Source organism: Strix uralensis, chromosome 7 (assembly GCF_047716275.1).
Source record: "Strix uralensis isolate ZFMK-TIS-50842 chromosome 7, bStrUra1, whole genome shotgun sequence".
Taxonomy (NCBI): Eukaryota; Metazoa; Chordata; class Aves; order Strigiformes; family Strigidae; genus Strix; species Strix uralensis.
The window spans coordinates 14,017,316-14,044,995 of NC_133978.1; the positions used below are offsets into that span (position 1 = coordinate 14,017,316).

General features: G+C 38.8%; 2 protein-coding genes across 4 annotated transcripts in view; one reads left to right on the plus strand and one right to left on the minus strand.

Moving 5' to 3' along the window:
* The window catches only part of SH2D4B (SH2 domain containing 4B), a 100,180-nt gene that overhangs the window by 72,066 nt on the left and 434 nt on the right, over positions 1-27,680 (minus strand). Inside the window, exon 1 of one of the 2 annotated variants that reach the window (XM_074874483.1) lies at positions 17,953-17,994. The exons of the other annotated variant lie outside the window; for it this stretch is intronic. The gene's annotated coding sequence lies outside the window, so the exon portion shown is untranslated. Of the gene's footprint in view, positions 1-17,952; positions 17,995-27,680 lie in introns of those variants that run through there. 2 annotated transcript variants of the gene reach the window in all.
* LOC141945822 (rap1 GTPase-GDP dissociation stimulator 1-like) overlaps positions 11,712-27,680 on the plus strand; it is a 34,357-nt gene continuing 18,388 nt past the window's right edge. For both annotated transcript variants that reach the window (XM_074874479.1, XM_074874480.1), the window contains exons 1-4: positions 11,712-11,879; positions 24,788-24,898; positions 25,760-25,882; positions 26,040-26,165. In XM_074874479.1, the coding sequence (XP_074730580.1) occupies positions 11,876-11,879; positions 24,788-24,898; positions 25,760-25,882; positions 26,040-26,165 (364 nt within the window). In that variant the 5' untranslated portion in view covers positions 11,712-11,875. The remainder of the gene's footprint in view (positions 11,880-24,787; positions 24,899-25,759; positions 25,883-26,039; positions 26,166-27,680) is intronic.

Sequence of the window (27,680 nt, forward strand, 5' to 3'; positions counted from 1 at the left end):
TATTACTACTGTTTTACATTTTTCTACTCTCTCACTGCTACCTGTATGGATCATCAGCAGTTCAGCTCTCTTCCATTCTCTGCGAAGTATTGAATGACAGAAACTGCTGTCAGCTGTGCTCAGAAATCTGGAAGAGCTCAGTTAGCTGCTGCACTGCAGTTATCCAAGTGGGCTGCAGTCATGGGCACAGTCATGCCTGTGATGGTTAGAGGATCCAGTTGAGTCACTCACAGGTGACTGCAGCTGCCTGTAGGTCCATTTCCATTACAGCTGGAATAACTAGAGCTCCTTGAAGTTTGTGAGAACATCACTGGTCCAGCTCCTAGGATATTTTCAGAATTCTGATGTCTCATACCAAGGCCTACTCACCATATTCCACACTAGTAGCTGCTATCCTAATAGGTCCTGTCATCTCTTCCACAGACCACTTGACCTAACTGCACAACCAAGTAGCTCAGAAGTCTCCTCCACCCACACTGCCATGAACTCCAGGAGCCTTAAATAACTGTTCTGCTCCAAACTACAAAGAAACTCATTGGTTTTCTCCTTAGCCTTCTTTCAGTCCTCTCCTCACAAGCCCAACGTCCATGCCAGCACACAATTTTATGGCCAATGTCTGTGCAGCCTGTGGCCCAGCTCTCCACACTAGCCTCAAGGCTGGCCCTTCCATAGAAGCTGGGCTTATGCAGCCCTTGAGTGTGTTGCCACCTCCCAGCTAAACTGGTTAGCTAGAAAAGATCACTCATGAGAGCAAGCAAGTAGATCAGATCAGTTTATGGAAGTAAAGGTGAGGCATCAGGGAATTCAGTTATTCCTAAATTCTCAGTTAGCATGACAAACTGCAATCTGGCTCAGTCTGAACTATGGAGGAAGACCTGGTCCCTCCGATTAGACTGGTAAAATGGATTTATTTACTAGAGGAGGCAATTTTTACATTAATTCTGTTGGGAGTTTGAACTGAGTCATCCAGTAGGTTACAACTTATGGATACAAGTAGCTCCTTTGATTAAATTACACTGATAATCATTAGTCTCACAATGAGACTAGTTATACGCTAACATGAAGCTGAAGGCCCATCTTAGCAGGAAGTTTTCAATTTTTCTCTACTGGCACCACAAACAGTCTTTTGCAAACTAAATTAACAAGCAATTCTGAGTGTTAGAGTGCTCCAGCAATCCCCATGAAGCCACTCCATTTTCTCCTATGAAATTCAGAAAGGTCATAGATCTGTTATATCCAGCCTTAAGAGCAAATGCTACATGGATGACTGGGTGAAGTTTTAATGGCCTGTGATGATCAAGATGATCTAATAGTCCCTTCTGGCTTATTTACTATGAATCTATAAACTCACCCAAGAGTGAGACAGACTGCTCCCAAGTGGAATTGTCACCAAATAGCACAACAAAGTTAGCACATAAATATGATAACTGCCAGAAGGTACTATAGTAATGCAGTACTTGTGCTGATAATTTTATTTAGTCTTTGATCATATAAAATAATAATTCTTATAAACATAACTATTATAGAATTGAAAACAAGGCAGCTTTCAATCCCTCTTTAAAATTTATTGGATTTGCTTGCAGATTTGTCACCAGCAATCTCCTTCCTTTGTGGGCCCACATGTTAATGAAAATAGAGACTGAAGCAAGCTCTTAACTTTATGCTTTATAGTCAACTCTAGTAAAATGAATGGGCTGAGCTAGAGTGTGTAATATTAAAAAGCTTTGTCGGTCACTGAAGAAATGGGATCAGGCACTGCATCTTCCATGAAAAAAGCCTCGTAAGTACAAGGGAGTATTATGCAATACATAGGGAAATACAGGCCAAATTCTTATCCCTGATACAGCACATCGGAAGCCACAGGGACCATACAAACAGCTTAGCTAGTGTCCAAAGGACTCCCCATTCCATAGACTGTGTTGCTCCTACAGTCTATACAGCAGCTCACAAAAACAAGCAAACATATCAGCTGAACAGCAAGCTACAAGGCATTGGCAGGATGCTATAGAACAGGTGGCTTTAGAGAAAAGATGTATATATTCAGGTCCCTCAGGCCAAGAAAAAGTAGGTAGAGCACTATAACAACCTTCAGGCTCCTCTAGACTAACAGGAATTTAAACTTCCCCAACTTTACTCCAGACCCTTCCCACAGACCCCAAGGCTATACAAAGTGTTTGGCTCAGCTAAACTGGAGACTAGGCCCTGGAGATTGTCATTTATTGCATTGTCTTCCTTTCAATTTCAGTCTCTTTTCATATGATTCTACAGAAATATTCAGAGACCATATTACTTTAGCTGTTATTATTCCACTACAAAAATGCTGCATTAAAATTTCTTATTTGCTGGAAGTAAAATCCATCATAGAGCAAGATGGACAATATTTGCATTCTCTAGGAGAGATATTACAGACATTCAGTATGTAGAACAGGGACTAAAGAGTCTATTCAGAAAAAAAACCAAGCTGCAGGAAGATGCAGATGGTTGATATAGGAAGTCATTTTAAAGTCAGAGGTACATTTAAAAAAAGAGGGAGAAAGGAAGCGCTAACAGTTTCACGAACTAAAAGTAAAATAAACAGACTACACCCTGGCTTAAAGTGAGATCCCACACTTTAACCACAAATATAATATTGTAATCTGGATCTACAATCAGAAACTCTTCTGCTAGAGGGATCCCTTTGTGGCTTAGAGGACTACAGGTGCTGGACAGGTCGAAATTCTGAAATTGCAACCAAGACCCATACTTCCATGATGTTTGCCTCCCAGAAATTCATAAGCTTCTAGACTTTCTATGGCCTGCTCTCCATTATGAATAAGTTCTCTCTTAATTCAACGGCAGGTTGAATACAACGGCAGTTACTGATGTATCACTGTATTTTGCAGCTGTTACATTTCAACAAAATAGCTCATACCATTAATGATACCTGATGATCTTATGAGCAAAGATATTTTTTGGTGTTTAACTGTTCAATAAGCAAAATCATATATAAGGATACAGTTCTGTGTTTACACACTCCTTTACCATACAAGTATTGTGATAAATCATACATGCATCTCCACTCTAAAAGAAAAAAAAATAATCTAGTAACTTTTTATGTCTAAAGATATATTGTCAGCAAAGTAGAATGAGAGGAAGAAAATCCACAACAATCTCAGAAGAATACAAGCAGTTCTGAGCATCATAAATAATTGCACATATGCTTCCTTTGCCTTTTCTCTTTTTAAGTTCATGCGTACCAGCAACAAATCTTTTTTGTGGATTTACAATGTATTTTACAGGCTCTTCTATGCACTACAAAGTCAGAGGTTCGGGTAGTTTCAATCCTTTCACATGTTTTCTTTAAAAAAATATGAATAACACAATTTTTTTAATTTCAAAGCAATTTTATAATTCCATAAGCATAATGCACCAGCCCTTTTCTCTGAACAAAGCAGCTACTAGATTGCTTTATTGTTCTTCAGATATCTATTTAAGAAAATGCAACTCTTCTCTCAAATGGTTTAGAAGAGTATTTCATTTCAGGAAGATATCACAAGGAACAAGCATGGTTGGGTTCTCTATCTTCTAGACTTCCTTCAAAGGTCAGCTGGAATGATCCTTCAATATCCCTAAGCAAGGACTCTGATCACTTTTTATACAGCTGAGCTGTAGGACCTATCTGCTTCATTCCCTTGATGTTACAATATTCACTGCCTCATGAGGCAGAAAACTGGGAATGGAGCACCTCAAGTCACAATTCGTTCAGTGAGCTTTGAATCTGTCTCTTGAGCCTCAGTATGTGCAACTGAAGGAGAACCGGCCAAAAAAAACAAACTTCTATTAGAGAAAATTATAGGAAGAAAACCCTCAAATACTCAGAGGACCTAATAAATGAATTGACACCAAAAATTACTCCCAGCAGTGAAGAAATTCCTCTGATCTCCATTATAAAATGAAAGAACAGCAGGATTTCTATAACAATAGGTAATTAAACAGTGGCATAGAAGATACTAAGATTTCACTAATATTACAGTGTTGAATTCTGGAGTCAAATATGAGTTCTCTGAGCCTGACAGAGATGAAGTACAACCAACTGAATCTAATGCCTGCTTTTAAACCTTTTCTTTGAGCAATAGATGTACTAATTGTAGAAAGCAGGATCTAGCTTTCCTTTTGTGCTGTACATGCTGTCACACATGGATGGAAATCATTACACATTATCAGAATTGTTTTGACTAAAAAAAGTTCTGTGAAAGCCTAAATGTTTCAGAGACTTATCAATAAACATTTTATTAAGAAAGGGTGGTTGGGGCTAGGTCTAAGTATGAAAGTGAGATATTCTCATTGCACTGGCCCTAATATTAAAGTCTTTGATGTATCTGGATAAATTCTCATTTAAAACTTACTCTCAGCAGATAGCAGGCAGAACAGAGGTGTATATTTGCCCATTCCCAAACCAGCTCTACCAGCCTAGCTGGATATGTATGTACAGTCTTCTAATTGAAATCCAAGGTTTCAATTCCAGAGATAACATCCCAGTACAGTTCTGGTTGTGGAAATATCAAGTCAAAAATCTTCCCTATGTAGAAGAAAATAAGATGTCAAAACCTGAAAAAACTTTTCTGAAACCGAACTGGTGTTTTGTAGCCAGCTGTTATTGTAACACGTTATGAGGCAAATTATCTTTTTACTGAACCAGATGGGAAGAACGAAAAATCTATAGCTAATTTAAAATCTGCCTGGTACACATAACACTTAGAATATTTTGCAAATACATAGTGGCAGAGCAATTCTAAACAAGGGATTTGCTCAGTTACCCCCCAGATCACTGATATTCCTTTAATCATTCCTTAGTCTGTGAAATTAGAAAGTTCATTAATTTTCTCTCAGAAGGTTTCTTGACCAATATCCTGAGGGAAAAGGGATTTAAAAGTGAGTTATATAGAAGGACATGTCATCTCTCAGCCTCCACAAAGCTAGGGAACCTACTGAAAAGTTAATATCCCTTTTCCTCTCTTTTTTTTTTTTTCCCCTTTTTTATATGAATAAACTCTCACAGTGAACCAATGACAATCTAGGATTTCACCTATGCTATACATTACAGCCAAAGAATCATGGAATGGAAGTTTGAGCTATATTCATGATAATAAAGGATTCCTAGGTAAAAGAAGGTTGTACTAGTTAGTAATTATACTTGTCCTTTGGTCACAGAGATCCACAGTTCTTGTCCCACTGAGCAAGGCTCAGGAGCATACACATTAAGAATGCATAGGTTTTACCACCTTAACAAAATTCTGATTTCTACTTCACTACAAGTCATTTTATTCACTGCCTAGTAAGTAAGGCCTCAATATTCCAGGAAGAGAGGAAAGTATTAACCCTGCTTTAACCCCTTTAACTACAAATTGCAGAGAAATAAATCTTATCACACAGATGAGAAGCAGTTCCATATGTGCAAGTCTATGCAATGGCCTTTCAAGAAGCCTGAGGACTTCCACTGTCAGTCCCTGTACAAAATCCCCAGACTTCCAAATAAACATACACAATAGCAAGACACAGTATCACAATAAAGTCTTGTGCTGGTCCACTATGACAGAAGTACAAGACCGCCAAATTAGAAGCGAAACTCAAGAGTGTGAACGACCTTCTGGACTGAAACCACACCAACCATTTTGTCCCAACACCAGTCCTTAAGATGTTATGGGAGTGAAGGATAATAAATCCAAATACAGTATGCATAGAATAGAGCTACTCTTTAGCACACAGTAATTTGGCTATCATGCTGAGACTAATGGTGCTTATGACTTAGATAGAGCTAATCTGAATTCCTTCCATGACACTGTTACAGCACCAAACAAGGCTAGGAACAGTGTTTTGACAACTCTGAGAAACATTAGTATGTGGGCCTCGTAAAAGTGACTCACACAAAATAAGAAACCAGAGCATTACATCATTATCACCAGCTTGAATCTTTCACATGCAAGCTTCCTGACTGAAGTTAAATTCAGCCAGGATCACACACTATCATATCTATTCCTGTTAATCATTTCTTTGCCTCCCAGAAGCACCTCTTAAAAATGAGGACTGAAATGACTGGTAGTTTTCATCTGCCTTTTCTTAAAAAAGGGAGTTTATTTCTGGTCCCCAAAATCAGACTTCAATTCCTTCAGGTCTCTGTCCATCATAGAAAAACTCCAGATAAGCTTCTCTGAAATGTGAGTCAAGGGAAAGGCAGGATAATGGTAGTGGGTTTTTCTCAGTTGGAGATATTCAGGCTGACAGGCATCCGCTGCTTTTTCATTTTCATTTGATATTTTTATTCTGTACTAAAAAGCATAAAAAGCTGTGGGTGTATGCATATTTTTATTGCACCAGCCCCACACAAAACAGGAAACAAAAAGTGGTACCTCAAAACTGCAGTAAGGGACAACAAAGACAGGCAAAGCTATTGAAACATTAATAGGCTTGAAGGATCTAAGTACTTTATGAATGCATAGAAAAGGACAACCCTCCTGTCCCTAAAGTACTACAGATAGCTTTCAAGTAGTAAAGACAGGGCAGGAAACAGACTGACTCAAGTAGTAAGTACAGCTTTTCACACTTGACACATTATTTGCTAAATGTATCATCCTTTTTTACATCTTATTTTTCATTATTTTCGTCATCACACTTTTCTTTGTAGAGCTCCCCGATTATTTATCGTCAAAATATGAACGTTAAAAAGGATTAGAAGAGAGGTTACAACATCAGCCCTTATTCTTCTTAGTACTCATAGGCAGACTTTCAAAAGTAATTTGATCTTCAGCAGAGATGTTGCCTAGAGATATTCTCTAAGGTTCTCAGTCAGTTTACAGCAGGTAGACACACCAACTTTTTCAAGTAAATGATTACTAACCTGCTTAAAACTGTATGGCATTAAATGAATCCTGGACCCTGGATTATGTTTTATACAAGAAGTACAGTCATACAACACAAGATGATGAAACCATATTACTACAAATTTATCACCTCCACGTTTTTATATGATGGGAAGACTATTTCAGAGAAAGATAAAACTTATAACATGGATATATGATAAAAAAACCCAAAAAAACCAAAAAAACACCAAACACAACTTGAAAGTAACCAGTGGAAAACTTTAATGACCAAAATTTTAAGGGCGTATCTCTAAAGTGAGCAGGACACTTAATTATGCATACAGAAGTAGAGGCAATCACCTTTTTTTTTTTTTTGGCAGCCAAGAAAGAAAAAGGGTCCTAAGAGATGCCATAGCCAGTTGAACTTGTTTACATTGAACCGTGGTTTCAACTTAATGCAATCCATTTTTAAGCAATTCATTTAAAATCTTTGGTAGGAACGTCTCCATTATGAGCATAAGAGTTGCTGCTTTTATTACAAACACCAACCTAAGTCAGTCTGAAAGTGAAATAAGAGTATTCAGATGGCCCACTGCCTCAGTTTCACAAAGCCATGGTTTTTTAATGGGTAGACAAGCTTTTGGTGGCCAAATTCTTCTCATAATATTGAAAGTGTATTAGTAAAAACTGCTTGAAAAGAAGTAGCAGTGACAGCATCAACTCATACGCTCTTTCATTGACAAGTCCTTTTTTGCCATCAGGACATCCTGAACTTAATTTGAAAACATGACCATTAGGTACCTCCCAATACAACACTGACCAAATTGCCAGTACTCCAAACATGGCCCCTAAATACGCACAAATTGGGTCCCCAGCATGTGCATTCAGACCAGAGTGGTCCAGATACATAATAGCAATTTGGTTTGGATTTGGGGATATCTGTAGCCCACTCAGAGCTGGAGTTACAAGAGAACTGTAAAACATCAAGAAATCCAAGCAAACAGCATGATCAGGTTATGTTTGACGTGCACAGGAACACATACAGTGAATCCAGAGCATAGCAGATGTGTGTGCTTCTTTCCAGGAAATCTTGGACAGAACTCTGCTAACTGTGGTTATGTGTTTTTACAGATAAGAATAAATCATTATTTTCATAATAAATCAAGTGTACCTCTAAGCCCAGTAATGGTATTTGCTAATAAGGATTCCCCATCAAATTGCAGAGAGTAATAAATCTTTAAAGTCCTCTACACAGCTCGAGCAGCACTGCAGCATACGGGGAGAACTGCAGCCCCATCTCTCATAGCACTGTGATGTTGCGCACTACTCTGCGTGATGATATGCCCCCATGAAAAGACTGGGACTTGCTGTGGATCTTAATGGGATGTTGTAGATCAGCTTATTTCCAGTTCTTTCCCAAAAAAAGTTTGCTGAAGCATGACCATAGGTCCTAGCTCTACTCTCCAATATGCTCACCCTCTGGTCGAACTCCTCCACTTTCCCTTCTGTTCTGTTAGGTTTATTTCCATCATAGTTACAGAAATTTCATGCTGAGCAAATAAGCTGATGATAGTTCCTCTTCTAAAAATCTTTGCGTTTTCCCAAAATAACTGCATCTACTAGACCTGTGAACCAGACTAAAATATCCTTTCACTAGCATTCAAGGGCAGAGAAGAACAACAATAACATATGGAAGCACGGTAGGTTTCCCGGTGTAAAGAGACCTTTACAATAAGTCTTTCTGGTATTTTACTGCTCAGATCAACACAGGTATTCGCTGTCCACTTTCTTCTGAGAAGAGGCCAGTCTACTTGAAGTCACTATCAAAAAAAAAAAAATCACATTTCCACCTTGTAAAAAATTAAAGCAGTAAATTAACCTTCGAATGAGAGATACATCATGATGCAGAATATTAGATTAACTTCATTTAAAGCAATCCATCAAATAAGAAACACTCCTCCATTTATTCTAGATAACTTCCTTTCAGCAAAAGAAATTTTCTCATTGGCCTCCACAGAGAAAGTATTTTCTCTGTCAATCCTGGGATGTGCCTAGAAGAGCAGGCATAAACATACCTCAGGTCCCCCAGGCAGAGTCCCTGATGACCAAGCTTTATTTCAGAAGCTGTATAGGCACACCGTCCCTCTCAGCAGCACTGACTAATGCTTCACCAGAGCAGAGCTTAGGCCTCCCTCACCTGAGGGACACCACTGGGTCCTCTCACCACCTCTGCCACTGACTCTCATCCAGGTTACTGACAAGGTATTTTCTGAAGAGAAGGCTCCAGGTAGTGACTTCCAATCCTTAAAGGGGGCTACAGGAAAGCTGGGGAGGGACTCTTCATCAGGGAGTGTAGGGATAGGATGAGCAGTAACAGTTTTAAACTGAAAGAAGGTAGATTTAGATTAGATGTATGGAAGAAGTTCCTCACTGGGAGGGTGGTGAGACACTGGAACAGGCTGCCCAAAGAAGCTGTGGCTGCCCCCTCCCTGGCAGTGTTCAAGGCCAGGTTGGACGGGGCTTTGAGCAACCTGGTCTAGTGGAAGGTGTCCCTGCCCATGGCAGGGGGTTGGAACTAGATGGTCTTTAAGGTCCCTTCCAGCCCAAACCATTCTATTCTATTATACTATTTTTCAGTTTGGTTCTAAACTTTATCAGCACAAAAATTGCCCACTGTGCATTTGTACAGCACCTAGCATAATCAGCACCTGATGTTGCTAAGACCCTTCTGCAGTGCATCTCACAACAGGTTTGCAGGGTTATATTTAAACAGAAAGCATTTTAGCTTGACAGTGCTGTTCTATAAATTTGGATTCCCATACTGTCTTATTTTTGCCATAATCTTTGTAACTGGTTAGTTTGCATATAAAAATCACAGTTCATTTGGCACATGATTTCCATACCTGGCTGCTTGTCAGTGCTTTGTGCAATATTATGAACCTCTGTTTTCCGATTAGTATTCACTGAAGCAAGATGATGAATGACACTGAAGATGAGTTTATCTGATGTGATTTCTTACTTGTCTTCACCCATTTACTGTATACCTCATTTTGTTTCCTTTGTTGTCTTCAGTCTTTTATAAAGGAAAGCTGGGTTGGTTTTTTTTCATTATTACCATTTTCTACATATCTATCCATGAGCCTGATCCAGCGTTCCTTTGAAAAAATTCCCACTGACTTCAAAAGACACTGGAACTGGCCCCTGTGGAGGTTGAACGCTTCTTGCATACCTAATACTGCAGTAACACCACCTACTCGTCCCCTCTGTACTTTATATTTTGTCTCTTTTGGGGCTTGACAGTTTACCATGTCTGCCCATAAACTGCCAACATTCACCCCTCTTGCTTGCATTTCAGAAACATCACCACCTCTGCCCATGCTGACAGCATGTGGCAATCCTGCTTAAGACTCCGTCTGCACTCTAACCTCAATAAAGAGCAGTATCTTTGATACCCAAAAGTCGTCAAGAACCAATTCATCTTGTTAATCCCAGAACTGGCAGGAAGGTCTCAGCATTGTGACATGCAGCTTGATCCATGACTGATCTTGGCCCCTGTTAGGCAGTCAAACATACATGCTATGTTTCCCCAATGTCTACAGAACACATTTTTTCTGAACATGACAATGCAAACAACTGATACACACACAAGCAATTTTCCCCATTACAAGATGTAATGTAGCAATCTTTACCTTAGGACTTTTATTTTCCAATTCACTTGCCACTTACCAAAACATGTCATTATAATTTAAAAAAATTCCAGAAAGCATTCAGCTCACCCTCCCTCTCCATAAGCCCAGCCAAAGGGACCAGCTTTTTAATTATCTAGAAAGAGTGTCAGTAAAACATCCCAACCTCCTTAACAGGATCCTCAGGCTCCAAACTCATTATCGGATCGCTTTTTATCTTTAAGAGTCAACGATTTAAACTCCCTCCAGTGTTATAATCACCACAGCGATTATAGCTCCATGGTACAACAAAGTTTTAAAACGCTACAGACTTGGAGCCCACTGCTACCACCACAAACACCGCAATACACAGTCACTGCCAGGCAGCACCACACCGGGAAGCTCAATCTGCTTACTGGAACAATCTTTAAATAGTATTAACTGGCAGATAGTGCTTCCTCTAGCTCACTCTGCAGCAACGCTAGGGGGTTGTAATGCATCCTGAATAGCACACAGCACATACTTCATAAGCCATCCCAAAACTGGCTCTTATTTGTTAGAGGTTGAACTCTCCAATAAAGTGGGCTGAAAAAGACAACAGAAAAAAATGTACGTTTTTGAGACTATTGCTTGAAAGACAGCATTTTTTTTTCATAACAATTACCGAAAAAATGGAGAATATTTAAAAAAAACATTCTACTTGATCAAAAATAGTAAGCCAGAGATGGCAGCTTCAAGCTCTAATGTTACCTTTATAGGACAGAAGAGAATACTCCCATTATGTTTCAGCCACACAAACTTGAAAGGTGAGTGCGAAGCAAAATAACATGAGTTTGGATTAGGCTTTCTCAAGTGCTTAGCACCCACCAGGTAAGATTCAGGCATTGATATATTTTGGCTAGACCTTAGAAGTAGCTTCTGTGAGCTAAACAGTTTCCAAACCTCGCTCGTGTACTTAGATGCCAATAACAGATCTGGGCTCTCTTGGAAATCTGTCCCTTAGTAGATTCAGTAATCACTCTTCTGAATGACAGCAGAGGGAAATTGAATACAAATTATTTTGAAGATCTAAAAAGTTCTCTCCCAGCATGATAATTACTGTGTTTCCATTTCTGTTAATGACATCTAAGAACTGGAAACACAAGCAGCAGTAGAGGATTAAGTAATTATGGAGTATTAGATGCATTTGAAGAACAGGGTCACAGAAAAAGACAGAAGGAGAAGAGAGAGTGAGCACGCTGTGGGGGCTGCTCATCAGCTTGAAAGCTATAAAATATTCCCCCTTATTCACAGCTTGCTAGCTGTAAAGGACAAAGGCTCACAGTACAGATCAGCTATTCTTTATTGTCCCCATTCTGGAGAACTACAGCTTTTATGGGTAAGTAAAGCTCTTGTTAACTATAGATAGGTACGATCTCTAATATGTGATTAATTTCTTCTCATACAGGAATTGCAAATGTATGTGATAGAACTAGAAAAATAATTTAAGATCATTTAAATACAGAAGTGTAGTTCTATGATAAATGCAGTACTATAGGTGACCTGAAATTCTTGTGTGTCCTATTTCAAACAACACTTAACACTTAAAAGTCACATGAAAATTAAGGTTTGTTTAAAGAACACTAGATAAGTATGAGAATGGCAACAAAAAATAAACTTAAAGCATTGGAAAATGTTGAGTTCTGATGAATTTAAGTATTTTGAATGGAATTAAAATTCATCATTCTCTATGGACAGTACAACATACATCAAAGCAAAGCTGCTCACATATGCCTCTGCATACTTACTTCACTTTGTCAAGCACTACTGAAAAGACTGGAGATGCATATAAGTGGTCCGGCCTTTGAATAGGTTTCTTTATGACTCAGCTCAGCCTAGGTAAAGCTGGAGTGTAAGCCCTTAGCTACAATTGTTCCATGTGAAAGTAATGACATTCATACTGGATTTAATACACACTTCTGAGATTTTAATTTCCATTATTCTCCAGATCAATCAAAGGTATCAGGTAACTCCATCAAAGGGTTCAGGCTTCCACCTTCATTCACATGATAGTAACTTACTCCACAATTAGACCTCATGACATCAGTAGAACTAATCCTAGTATTATTCAACGTGTTTAAAGGCAAAATAATCTGTCTCTAAGTGAAGTATGACAACTGAGCAGCCATTCAGAGTAATTACCTTCCTAGTCAAATAATTAAAGTGAAGTTAAACACTTCAGGAGTTTTGGGACACTAATAAAAAAAGAAGCTCAAAATTTAATTTAAAAGCACCTTAAACAGAGAGATGGACACAAAATGTAGATGGACTGAATCAGTATTAGACAGGTATTGCTCCAGCTCTTTTTGTACTGAATTATTTCTGTAGAACTGACTTAGGGATATGGTGTAGTTGGGAACTGTCAGTGCTCGGCTAACGGTTGGACTAGATGATCTTCAAGGTTCCTTCCAACCCAGATGATTCTGTGACTTTCTGTTGCGATTCAGGTGGAGATAACTGAACTTGTTTCTTCTATTCCTACATCATTTATATGTACCTGTCTTACTTTTCAAATGTTCTGTTCAGAAGGCTTATTCTTTTGAGATATTTGCTGATTGTGGCTCAAGGTTTTTATTCCCACTTTTGTTAGTGCTCTTTACAGCATGCACTTGGTCGCACAGCACTGTTTCTGTTCCCCATGTATGAAACTTTGGACAGCAGAATAATAAATGACAAACAGAAACCCATACACTTCTAAGTACAGATTTGCCAAGCTTCAAAAGAAACATTCGTGTAAAACCATGTAACAGTTCAGGCAATTTTTACATGTAAGCTGTGTTACCTTCCTTACAACTAAAAATATTAAAGCCAGCCTGAACAATATTACAAATTCCTTGTGCATGTTCTTCTCAGCACTCCCCAGCATCTTGCCGTTTGCTTCAACGGCATTATACGCTTAATACATCAATACCGTAAGGAAATCCCACAGGTGCTGCTTTTAATTCAAATTTTTTTTTTCTAATAGATTTTTAAAGCATTATGTCAGATGCACTTAAATAAATTGGAGTCAAAGCAGCTTGTTGCTTTCCAGTACCTAATGGCAATTGAGCCACTCTTGTTCTGTAGAACTAGAATCTAGACTCCAAAGTCAATAAAGCTATCCCGAACTGCACAGGCTGGAGAAGCAGAGACAAGGTCCTAAACAGCATGGTGCTGAGCAAACTCCTCAAAGTCTCTCAGCATCATTTCAGCTACATGTTCTTTATGCAACAAAGCTCTTGCACTTGTGGAAGGCCCATACCCAGTAGCACTTCACTATCTGTGTTTCCATCTTCCCTTTTTTTTTCCTAAACACTTGTTTGCATCACAAGATCACCCACAATCTGAAAAAACCCCACCTCTCTTTGTGACAATCCAGGTAACTTTTAATATCCATTCACCTAAAACTATCATTCCTGTGCTTTGGGATCTGACACACACACACACACACACCCTTCATTAAAAAAGACTAAATTAATAAAACACAGTGCCAGTTGGAAAGAGTTGAATTATCTTTTCACTAGTCTAATATCAAAATCCAATTTTGGGGGAAGGTTTTTTTCCTAATGAAGAGATTTAAAATCTATAGATAAAAAGTACTTCATTCAGGACTCAGTCCAGTAGAAGTATAGTGACAGTATATTCCTATTTATAAACTGGTATGGGGACTTTTCTAGGGTCCTTTGTACACTGGAGCATAAAATTACTGTTCTGTTTAGTCTAAAAATATTTGGGGATAAAAGCTACTCAGCTTTACCGGAAGACCTCTAGAAACTCCTTCAAAGACACCAATTCCAGAAAGTAAAAGTAAATACCCATTTAAGAAAAATTAGCCCATGTTCCAAATTAGAAAATAATTTACTTCTAAGACTAAGGAATATGTACTTGGAATCAACACTATTCAACTCATGTGTTGGAACAACCAGCACCCCAAAACTATTTCAATCAAAAGCATTTTATGATTCTTTAACTTATCTGTGCAAAAGTAGAACAATAAGAAATCTAGTCACAAAGTACTTAAACCAAACTGCACAAGCCCACCACAGCAAAAGAATCTTATGACTTGTTCACAGACACTTCTTCCCCCCCTTAATTAAATGCTTCCTTTTTTTCCTTTCTCCAAGCCCCCTCCCATACACTTTGATATACTTTCTGATATTATAAAACTGACTTAGATTAACCATTGAAGGCGTTTCTTCCAGGCAAATAAAAGTGAGAGAACCTGTACAGACTTTACCTAGAACTGTCAGGTTAATCTCAAAAAAGCTTGCATAGCATTCTGTAAACATAAGTTTGTGCATGAAAACCCTATTGCAATATTTAGCCCAGGGAAAGATACCCAAGATAGAAGCTGTTCATGTTATCTTGCATAGGCTTAGAGCTATTGCAGACATAAACTCTAAAATGCTTTACAACTGAATGTGTGGCAACTGCTTTATTGAATTTCATTAATACAACCACGGTTTTCTCAAGATGTCAAGCTGTATAAGCCTGCTCCCTTTCAAACAGTACTGTTTGATATAATCACCCTCTTACACTGGCAGCAGAGAGCAGCTACTGGGAGGTCCCAGAAGCAAGTCCTCTGCAGAATGCAGGCTGCATTGCCGTCCTCCTTGCATGCCCCCCCTTCAATGCCCAGGCAACGCCAACCCACTTGTGCAGCAGAGCTCAAACCTATTCATACAGCACAGGTAACACTAGGTCAACATAATTAAAACAAACCAAAAACCCCACAACATTTCCAAAGTGTTAGGACACCTGTGCCCATCTACACACCTTTAAATTTGATCCTTCTTGCTCCACTGTGAACAAGAACAAAAGTAACACTTTGTAAGTATCGATAAAGTGATGTACCAATAAGCAGATGCTGCTTTTGGAGCAGAGCTCTAAAATATAGGTCATATATTACAGCAACATGTCACTTGTATTAACCACTGACAGATTTTGTAAGGCCATAATTTTTAAAATGTATGTCAGACCTCAGAATGATCCTTTTTTCAGTATGAGGTATCTCATACTGCACAAAAATAGCCACACACCTGCACTAACTAGGGAAAAAAGTATTCCTAGCACGTCCCTTATGCAATCAACTTCGAGGCTGTTTTCCAAGGATCATCTTCACATCCCTGTGAAGTGATAAAACAGGTCAAATACACATCAGGATTGACACTATAATACTGAGCACTACAAAAGCTTCAGACAGTGCCCACAGAAAAAAATTGCCAGAATTTATGCAAGTTGTCACTACAGTCTACTTTATTCTGGAAACCTCTGAGATTAATAAGGAACCTCACTAACAGTGCTGTAGATCATGTGACAGCCTTATGTCCCTCAGCAGTGCAGAAACAAGATCCTCCCTCTCTCAGTGGCTTTTTCCAGGTCTTGGGTGAAGTCATACAAGCAATTAGCAAGGACAAGACAGGTGCAGGAAAGACAAAAGCTCTGTCCTTTCAAGAATTACAGAAACACACCTTTTTTTTGGCATTATACCAGAGAAGCAAAGAAAGGAATGTCCTTCCAAGCCTGACAGCATAACTTTGTACTACAGCCCCCTAAATCTATGTTATACACCTGCCTCAAACAGCATTTGTCACACACAAATGGAACAGACAAACGCTCAGGCCTATGAGTTTTCTTGCACAGACAACCACCATTAAATTCTACAAGTTCAGAAGTTTTACTCTGGACTGTGGGACCCTTGTGCTGTGCGTGCTGTGCCTATTTATAGGCACAAAAGGCGAATAATCGCATTTGCCTCATTACTTGTCATCTGTCCATGCAGCTCCCACACTTCTGGGCTCCCTGGTGAGGCCTGCTTGTTCTGTCAGTCATACCACATGGCTGGGTTGCCCAGTGCAGCTGGTCCTACTCTCCAGACTCTACCTGGTGATGCGCTCTCCACCACAGACACACCTTCTGGCTTCAGTTGTGCATCACCATGCTAGAGCAACACCTATACACCAACCGAAACATCTGCAGCCAACCAGATGGCTCTGCAACAAGTTCCTGGGGAGAACCAGATTACATGAACTGCAATGGCCAGGGATGAGACTTCACTGCTTCACTGCAGAGGCAGCAGACAACTGGAGGTCAGGGATGGCACATCTTCCCAGCTATCCAGCCTACCATTCTGGGGTCTACATCCAACACCTGTCAACATCTTAGGACAACACATGCTGTGGTCTGGACACCACCAGCTTTATTATCACTGTCTATAGTCTGTAACATCCACCTACGCTCCAAACAGACTGTTTAGCAGGGACAGCCGAGGATTGGACTGATGCTTTGATATCAGCGCAAAGGCTTATTTTTTCCCAGTTATTATTTTACTTGGCTGAAAAACCTCTTGTAGGAGTTGTCAGCCAAAGGAAATTAGTGTTTTCTTTGCTATGAAGTCTAATTGGTTTTTCCTCCACTGACAGCTCTTCAAGCTAAATTTAGGGAGCCAGGGAAATGACACTGAATGCTATCTGGCTGAGACTATGGTCTATATCCCATACACTCACAATGACCAAAGGGAAGGGTTCCTTTAATTCACTTTGTGCTGCAAAACCACAGAATGTGAGCAAATAGCAAGTCCATCATACAAAAGATAAGCTACTTAAGATGTATATTAACTGTGTGATCAAAGGTACCTTTAGAGAACACCACCATTCATAACAAATGCAGAAAACCAGACCTCCAGTGAGCAAGACAGAAGAATTTCATTCATTTCCATGTCAGTCAATTTATACTCAGCAGTCATAATTTGTCCAATTATTTATCTGCTCACATTGCTGTAGTCAGCACATAGCTTTGCCAGCTCTGACAATTTACCCCTATGTTTCACAATACTTGGTGAAATTAACACTTCCTGAAACTAAACAACTACAAAAAAAGCTGAGCTTTCATTTAAACCAGCAAGTTTACTGACCTCTTGCTTACAAAGAAAAACCTGAAAACATGACTCAAAGACAACTGTTATGCATAGAGAAAAAAAGTAATTTTTAGGTGCATTACTCATTGCTTTTGATCATTGTACGTTTGTTGTTATTTCTGCAAGTCTGACTTCTAAACCCAAAAGCTAGTGTTCCCCTTACCTTGCATAAGGAATTAGAGCATCTGAGAGCTCAGGCTCAGCATTAACCTATGAAGCTGGCATTATGTCAGACCTATTCCATAAGCACTAAGTGTCACAGTTATCAGGCACATAGAAAGGTGCATACTTGTACACAAGTTTACAACATTTTGACTCCTTTATACTAAAGTGAATTTTATTCCTGTTCTCTGTCCCTCAAAAAAAGGAGTAAGTTTAGCAGGATATGATTAATCAGCTTTTTATGCTACGAGTCATCTCTTCAGCACATATGTTCTCCCTGACTGCACTCAGCTAGCTTGCTTCCGACTTATCTCACTGACCTGTTTTAGGTTATCCTAGGATAATCATATTTTACCTCTTATCTGTTTTCAGGCAGAGTTCTTCAGCCATTTTTCTTGTTGACTCCACAGGGCACAGCATGTGCCACAGGCTAGCAGGATCTGCTTTCTAACCCGAGCTTTCCCCACACACACGCTTTCCTGTATTTCCTGCTTGGTGGAATTCAATTATCCCAAAATAAATTTGCAAAATTTATCAATTGCCATTTTCCTCACCAGTGACAACATATAAATTTGTGCTACCACAAGAAATATCAGTATTACCTTTTACCAGGGCTCTTCCTCTGAGCCTGAATTTCTCTGCTAGTTTTCTGCAAATACCATCTTCTGATCATGTAAAGCATAGCTGAGTCTCTTACTACTAACAAAGAAAAAAGCTTTTGTTCATGCACATACAGCTTTGTACTTCAGCCATTGCACTGTGAAACAGTAAGCTTCCACCATGTAATTCCCACCCAAATTTGCAACATCTCCTTTAACTGGTTATATTTTCAAGTTCTTCACTCACTCATATTTTGCTCAAGTTAAAACTACGCATGGTTCTCATGGGATAAATGTTATCAATTAAAACCCCTTCCTGCATCAGCACACTTTCTTCCTTTTAAATCTCTTAGCCATATAATGAAGTTATCTTTCACCACTCATGGTAGTCATATTGGTAGTAAAACTCTTGCTCAGGAGCAAACCACTCTGCCCACCCATCTGTTCTCTGATACCCACTCTGAATATGCCTGGAAACAAGCCTGACATCAAAGGTCAAAGGAGAACTAAGCCTTCTGGCCAAACTGTAGATGAATTGTAGGAAACCCTTCAGCAGTAAAGGCTGAGTGGTGGTGATCAACAGCTGAGACATTACAGAACTGTCCAAGGCCAGCTGATGCACATATTGTAGACATACCAACACCATAGTAAACTCCCTTTAATACTTTTTGCTCCCCATCCCCTTGCAATGTTCTTCTAATGGTTGGTGTTCAGGCATTTAAAATTCAACTCAGTATCCAGCCATGGCAACCAGATGCTGTCCCATTTGTGTTCTATATCTATTTTCTTTTTCTACTTTACTGCTAGGTGGTTCCTATTATTCTCTACCTCACTTTTTGAAGAAATTAATGCCACACATGACACCACATCAAAGAAAGGTATCTCTGGCTGTCCTGGCTGATCTATGACAATTAACAGAATTTTAGACATGGACTACAGAAAGTTTTCTTAAATCCTTGTGATCAATAGAGAACGTTAATGTAAGTACTAGCCAGTCAGGCTTAAATTCCCGTTTTCATCATCCTTCCAACCTGCAGCTCAGGCTAAAACATAAAAACCTCCTTAAAAAACCCACTGCATTCTCAGGGTCTCTGAATAGTACAATGTTCAAGGGTGCATCCCACAAGATCATAGGCACTGAACAACACTCTAAAGAGTTCAGGGATGAGTCAACATAATCCAGAATGGCTTCAAAAGCAATGGGCAAAGGCTAGTTGCTGTGGACAACACAGTAGGCCTTCCTCTATTTTCCAGGTATTTTTAAAGCATGCTTACAAACTGTACATATTTGGCCATTACCATTGGGAGTATTTACCAATAGTCTGGACTAGGAGAAAAGATTATTGGGGAAAATATGGTCCTTTCCATGTTCTGAGAATGGGCAGAAGGAGAGATTTCAATTCCCAGATGACATAGCTCCAGCCTTTTAGGACAACCTATACCAGCCATCCATTCCTACTCATTTCCTCATTGAAGAAGGTTGCTGAGGAAGGCTACACATGCTCACCTGATCATAAACTACAGCACTTCCCAGGCTGAATTAGAGTAGTGTCAGGTGCCATTCCAAACATCTTAGATTTCAACCCCATGTTACCATACACACTGGATCAAGCTTCAAGCTCAGTTCAGATTAATTAAATCAAGGACATTCCAGTGAGCATCCACCAAGAGAACTGCAAATCAAAATACTGTCTCAAGCCTTCAAAAATGTTTCAAAATATTTCTTCCTCCTCTCCTAATTTTAATAAAGCAAATCTGTCCACAAAGCAGAATTCATTTTTTGTCCACAGATGCTTTCAAGTAACTTCCATGCAGAAGTAGTTAAAAAAACTCAGTCAAAGGAATCCTTAAAATTTACTTTTCTTGTGAATTCTTTACAGCTACAGAATAGACATGAGTAATCAAACACTTTATAGAGAAATAAGTAAAAAAAAAGTCAGGTGAGTTGTTCATAATTATATCTGTCATCCTTAGGATATTGGTTTTAAATTCTCTCCCCAGCTCCTTTTTAATCTAATGATTTTTCTTCTACATCTCATCACCCTTGAGTGCAGTGACAAAGACACAAAACATATCTTTTAACACGGCTGTAAGTGGCTTTTCATGGAGACATAGATAATAGCTTATCTGATTTATAGGACAATTTTCTTGCCATGGGTTTGAAAGTCTGAAGAGATGAAGGACCTGCTCCTCCAATACTTTGCTTCATGCACCAAGATAAGATAGTTCTATTGGAAAGAATATAAGTCAGCCCAGTCACAGAACAGTGGCATGCCTTTCTAGAGATGGAATATAATAACTCATCACTGGAGAAATTCAGAAACCTTTCTTCAAATTAAATTCCACTCTTCTCCTCCCTTCCCTGGTAGGGCCACTGAAGTCTAAAGGAGCAGTTTTTTCTTCCCTTGGTTACAGCAAAACTGCTATAATCATGCAGCTGCACCATTCACAGTCAGCAGGAATGTATTTGACCTTATAGGCTTTATTTGCCCTTAACACACATACACTTACCAGCCCTTCTAGATTTCTCTATCTACAACTTATACCATTTTTATGTTTCATCATGAAGTAAATTTAATATCACATTCCTAGATGAGGAGACCTGGAGCCTTACTTCTACTACTATTGCCAATTCTTCTACTCTGCATGCAGGCACATTTGTTACCATAGGTTTATATGGGAGATGCCATGGACTAGGAATTATTTTGTTATTTCAGGGAAGAGCATTGAAAAATATTGTGAGAAAATGGAGGGTTACAGCTTAATGATTTTGCAGGCAGCCACATGAATAAAAATGCAGTTCAAATTTTCATTTTTTTATTATTAAATTGCTAGACCCAGCAGCTATTTTCCAGTATTATGACTTGAAGTTTTAGTTTCTTCAGGGCTCTCATGTCTTCCAGCTATTCTTGACTTGCAGAACTCTAGCAGTTTATCAACATGGATTCTTATCCCTCAGCTGTTACACAGGATGCATTTAAAAGAGACTTGTGTTCCCTGCCCTGGTGATGATTTCAACAACAGAAAACAAGAATGAGTTTTCTCTCTCAATCCAAAATTACTTTGTGGAACTCAACCAGTCTATGTTCTGGAAGCTAAATTACAAACAAGTTCAAAATGAATACTTTCATGAATTTAAGTGCAATTAAACAAGATGAAACTTCCAACAAAGAAAATCCCTAACAAGTTGATTACTAGAAGTTGAGAAAGTATACCAGGGAAAGGATATGTACTGTCTTCTTTTACTGTTCTTTAATCTTCTATTACTAGAGACATTACATGGAGCTAAATGGACCTCTGTTGTAAACAATTACCACATCCTTATGTTCTGGAAAAATACATTAACTTTTTTTCCCAGCTTTGAATAATAATAATAACAATAATAATTGAAGTCCATGGAAGAATCTCCTAAAGTATACTAAAGGTAAGTGGCAGAAGAATAAGTTTGTTATGTGAAATTACTGAAGGAAGAGGTAGCAGTAAAGTAGGCACAAAAGGCGAGGCATTCAACTACAGTAAGTTGTTTCAAGCCCTCAAACAAATTGGATCATACTGACTTCACACTGCTCAGGATCCAAATAGTAATAAATGATACCAAATGTAGCATTTAGTATTGCAAGACAGGATCTATATTTCCTCCAGAAAAAAAATATAGTTCCTACACATGTGAAAGACTAAGATGAGGAAAAAAAAAATCAGATAAGGCATTGTCATTTTAGAGGCAGCATAATCAGTCACTGAAAAATACAGAGATGTGTGGGATTCCTTCTTTCTCACTCAGAGGACTTTATAGGTCAAAATTTGTGCTGGGAATTGACATAGCCATGGTTCAAGGGATCCGAAGAGCTCACACCTCATGGCTCTTTCCCCACTGTAGAAGTCAGATGAAGTCTCTGTGGTGCAGCATGTTTTATGCATTATTGTTTCTGCTCTCATTAAGATGATCAAAAAACAACTCCCACAGAAAAAGTCTGGTTCCTATGCCTCTACTCAGTAGCTTATGCACAGATTTATGCACAAATTGATAACCTAGCCCTTCAGCTCAGGAAAAAAGCCTTTTGTACTTTGATCTCCAGAGATTTCTAAATTCAGACTCTGCAGGTAATCATTCAGAAAGTAAAATTAGAGCTTTCCAGACCAGAGCCTGAGTCCATTTCCCCAGCTTCTACAGTGAATTACTAAAGCTGATCAACAATATTTTGATAAAAATGCTGATTCAAGCGAACAAAAAATATTCCCTGAGAACATGTTTACTCTTCTAAAACCCTCCTCAGAAGCCAGGCAGGCAGGCACTCCCTGCTGCCCGACCAGCTGGCTAGCCCAGCTGGCTTCTTTCCAGCTTGCCTACCAGCTTGGCTGGGCAGCAGGCCAGCATGCCAGGCAGCCCCCATCAGGGGAAGAACCACATTTGCAAAAAAACTGAAACAAATTGTTCTGTTTTGCCTGAAGTTCCACCACATCGACATTCTGTTCCAGCATGGGATGACACAAAATGTCAACAACTTGCAATTTTCCACAAAACAGAAATACCCTCTTCTGGCCAATTTTAGTCACAATCTGTATGCATGCTGTTATTATTGCCTCTCCACAAAAATAACTGTGTCTTCAGTGTCTGCTTCAATTCTACTCCAGAAGCATGAACTTAAAGACAATGAGTACTGAAGAATCAGTCCCGTGTTGATTCAATTAATCAAGTTTTTATAAATAAAACAAAAAATTCTGAGTATCTGAGAAAAGGGTTCAGTATTTTAAGACTGCTACTGTTAAACACTGCCTTCTGCAAGACTTTTATAAAAATAGCTCTTCAGTCAGCTACTTGGTTGATTCTGCTGCTTATAGTACTAATTTCACAACACTACAGACTGTAACCAGAAGGATCTTTAACAAGGACTTTGTCTGTCATCATGCATATGGTGTTATTCTACTGGTCTATTCCCTGGAGAAATAACAAAGCACCTGGATTTCTAATTACCACTATACCAACCTAATGAGTGACCAGTAATGTAGATTGTTCCCCACTATTTGTAAAACAACCTCCTGTTATTTTACTACAGTTTTGGTAACACCTTACATATTTACTACATAGCTAGTATAAGTTAACTACTTCAGCCATCAGTTTTCCAGCATTATTTCTTACATTCATTTCAAGCACTTTAGGTCTTTTTGTTTTCAGGAAGTAGGTGGAGGAACCTGCAGATTGAAAGGGCAGATTTAGAACAAATCAATAAAATAAATGGTAACCAATTGCCAGGACTGGATGTTATTCCCCAGAGTTTGTAAGGAATTAAACAAAGAATTGTCAAATCATTATCTGTGACATGTAGCATGCTATTTAAATCAACTACAGGATTAATAAGGTGGAAAGCAGTAAGAGTGGCATGAATTTACAAAAACAGTTGCAAGGAATGCAGAAAATTGAAGTACAGAAATCTGATCTCTGCATAGGTAGAACTGTAGGATTATAGTAAAGCACAGAATAAAGGAGAGTATATGATAAAAAAGGAGAGTATATATGTCTTGGAGGAGCAAGCAATGCCCAACCTCTCTCTCTCTAAATATATTTTTAAGGAGCTGGCAGGAAGGTGAATAAAGGAGATACTGGTAACAATGCATTTCAATTTCTACAAACCTTTCTATAAGGTTTATCATCTAAACTATCTTGGGATATGAGAGATGGTTATCTGATGAAGTCTGAAAGGCAGAATAAAGACTGCTTTCACAATAGAGCGCCATAATTATTAGAGGTTACCTTTGCTGGAACCTGTGTCATTCAATATATTCATAATCTCAAAATAGCAGAATGGTAAAGAGGGTTTGGATTATTTTAAATTAAAACTGACTGTAGAGAGTTGGAGAAAAATCTTATCCTGTATAACTTGGGATAAAGAGGCACATGAAGTTCAGTGTCTGCAAATGTAGAACAATATACATGGGGAAAAGATGGCCTAACTATGAATAATTGTGGGGCCTAAATTAACTCCTCCTGCCCAGAAGAGAGTCATTTTGAATACCTGCACAAAACACATTCTTAAATAGACAGAGGATTAAAAGAGTAGAAAACACTACAATCTGTCTTAATCCCAGTCTGAGTCTGCCTGTCCATCAAAATGTATTAAATATGTATGTTTCTACAGGCCAAGGTTGCCAGAAACTAAGGGAGAAGTATGTTACTGTACCTGTTTCATTCTTGCATTTTTTCAGTGCCTGCTACTGGCCACTATCAGGGGAGGTACACAGCTAGTTGAACTGCAAGTACTATCTATGATAAAGAGGTATTTAGATTTGGGTTCTCTAATTATTCCTCTCCTCCCCACCTCAAACTCTGCCACAGTTATCGTATGCTAATTTCTTTTTCCAGATAGAATTTATTTCTGCATGTTTATGCCTGCACAAGAGCTATGTGCTGAGAAGTGGACCAAGCCTTTGCACTCATGCTCTTGGATTACATGAGTTATTCAATGAGCATATTTATATCTGGATCCTTCAGGAGATAGTTTGTGGTCAGCCGTTGTCACTGAAGAGAAATACCAGAAAGAACTCAAAATATTTTCCATACTGGCTCACCCCTGTTTTCTATCCCATTCTGTTTAGAAACCCTGAGTCAGCACCTGGAATACCTTGGGCTCTGTGGAGATGACACAGAGGCTGAAGATCAGATCCTTGAAAGTCTGAATGGGATTCTCCTGGCTCTTACTGAAGATAGCTAAGTATCACTCCAGATCACTGTTTAACCATTTGCACAATCCAGAAGCATTCACTGGAGATTTTCATCTATTGTGTAATCTGTATTACGCAAGAAGTGATTGCTGTTGGAACTATAGCTGTCCTCAGCCTGTTTTGTTGTTTTCTTTTTTCTTTCTGTACTTGCAAATCTATCTGTGACCAAATAAAGCTACTGGTCAACAAAACACCTGAAGCCACAGAGAAACTCCAAATTTAATGTTCTATTTACTACAAACACCTAGGCTTAAATTGGGGTGACCTCATCAGGTCGGGAATTTTAAGAAGTAGTTCCTAGTCTCCTTATAAGAAAGTCTTTCAGGTCTCTGCACATTCTCCTGAAATTACATAAACCTGTATTTATTTGAATCTCCTGGCAGATGGTGATTTACTACCTTAAGGACAATTAGCCATACTTTTGACAAAAAAAAAAGGCTAGGGGAATTGATGGTTCTAATTGCTAGTTTAATAAAAGATGTTATGCCTAGCTACAAAATTAATTGCTAGGCCACACCTCAGGAATAGAATCTTAATCCCTGACTTCCCATGTCTTATGCAGGCATCCTTTTAAAGTCAGAGAAGATGAAACTGCTTTCCTCTTTGCTTTGCCACCTGTGCTTCAAATTCAGCATGAAGCAGAATAATCAGCTGGAACTACACTTGCTACAATTCAAGCAGATGACTGTTCCCATATACTTAGACTGAGAGAGTCTCTAAGGACCTTGTTAAATCAGAACCTTAGATCCCACAGATACCCACTCAGAACTCTAGGAAACAAAACAACATGTAAATAAAACAGTTGCAAACCTATTGCAGGTATTGTTAACACTCTTATCATTACAGAGCAGAGATCCTTCAGCCTACTCAGAGAGAGTGGGATCTTCCGAACTTTGGCAAAAATCCTGAAGGGCAATCCACGATGTGCAGTGAAAGCAGCCCAGGTGCTTTCAGAGATAGCCAAGAATGGTACGTCCTACTAAAGTGCTACTACAAGGCACATTACAGCACATGTTTCCATTCTTGAGTTTTGTTTCATGGCTACCAGCTATTAGTCTTGCAATTGCAATTGTTTTTATTTCAACATGGCAAAAACCCTACAAATCCCTCTCCTTTACCTACACAGAGGAAATGAAAAAACCGTGTATTGAAGCAGATTTGGTTCTAACTTTGATACCTTTGCTGGAGAGCACAGACCAAGAAATGTTGCTTCATGCTGGGAGGGCTATTGGCCGTATCTGTTATGATAATCGTAAGTATCAACTTGAGAGAACTCTTTTCTCTAGCTGCAAGGCATTATTTTATAAAGGCATTATAACCTGTAACTCATAATAATGTTATGATACCTGAGCACATAATGCACTTCGACCTCCAGTTACATACATACAATTCACACAGCTCACAGACAGTAGGTTGAATGCATACCAAACACCTCACAAACACTCGGTTTCCCCCTGTATTTTTGACTTCAAGGTGACACATCTTTGTCAGAACTGCTCTGCAACTACAAGAGTCTCACATATAACAGAGCCTCATACATATCTTAATTTTCCAGAACTGCCTTGGGCCCAAATCCTGAATAGCTTTGTCTTCTTCCAAAGTAATACCAGCACCTATAAAGCAAAGCACTTATTTAAAAAGCGCTCTAAAAAATAAAAAATACTGAGATAGTTATCTATGCAAGGAATGGCCTCTGAGGACATTGCTTGCATACAGGAGATCTTTGTGCTCCATATTTTTCCATAAAGCCAGTACACTAACTTGCTTTCTGGTCTCAAAAATTAAACCCTTTTCATTTACTTGCCCCAACAGTTTAAGATCTTTTTTACCTTTAATTCCCAGACTGACCAAACATATTTATTGCATACTAGACATAATATGGAACTTTTCACCCAATATCTCCTACCCATTTCTCTCTGCCTTCAATTTACCTTCTCTTGTCTTTCTAGTGTGGACCTGTGTAGCTTTATCTAGAAAGCTATGGGTTTGTCTCCCTGCACTGTTCCTATGAAATCCAAGCATGACAGGTACCTGGTACAGATTCTACTAGCCCCCTGCAAATTACATGTATTTGCCAAGGAATGCCACACAGTAGTTTAAAAAAACCTTCCCCGTATGATTACATACAAGACTTATGCAACTGCTGTGCACCAACATTACTACAGCACATGGCCATACTGCAAATCCGCTTCACTTCTGTCAGAACACAGGCCCAGCCCAGGTTTGACAAGATGACTAAGATACATGCTTTAATAATTTCTATTACTAACACAGCAATAAATACATCACAGAAAAATTAACTTCAGTGATTCCCCGACTGCATTACAATTGTATATGCTACAATAGCACCCAGACACCTTCTGGTGTCTGTCATACACATTGTCACTCAAGTTGCAGTCTACCTCTCAGCAATACACTACTGCAAAAGCAGTGTCATTGTACTGTTAAGCAACCAGTACTGTCCAACTTTGTATTCATAGTTCTCAGCGTTCTCAAAATCATTTTAGATATTAAGCTTTCATTCATTACAAGACAAACTACAAAAAGAAAACAAACAGTTATCAATGTTTTCCTCAGCAATTCTGCATGTGGAGACAACTGTAGTTAGTATATTAGAACCAGGACCAAATTAATTTTTACTTACTGTACTTCGTTGACTTCCCTTAAGTCACATGAATTTACACGTGCTTGAGAACCTTACTCAGCTGATAAAAATTCCACCGATACCTTGAATTCAAGTACCCTAAGACTCCCTACTTGCTGAGCA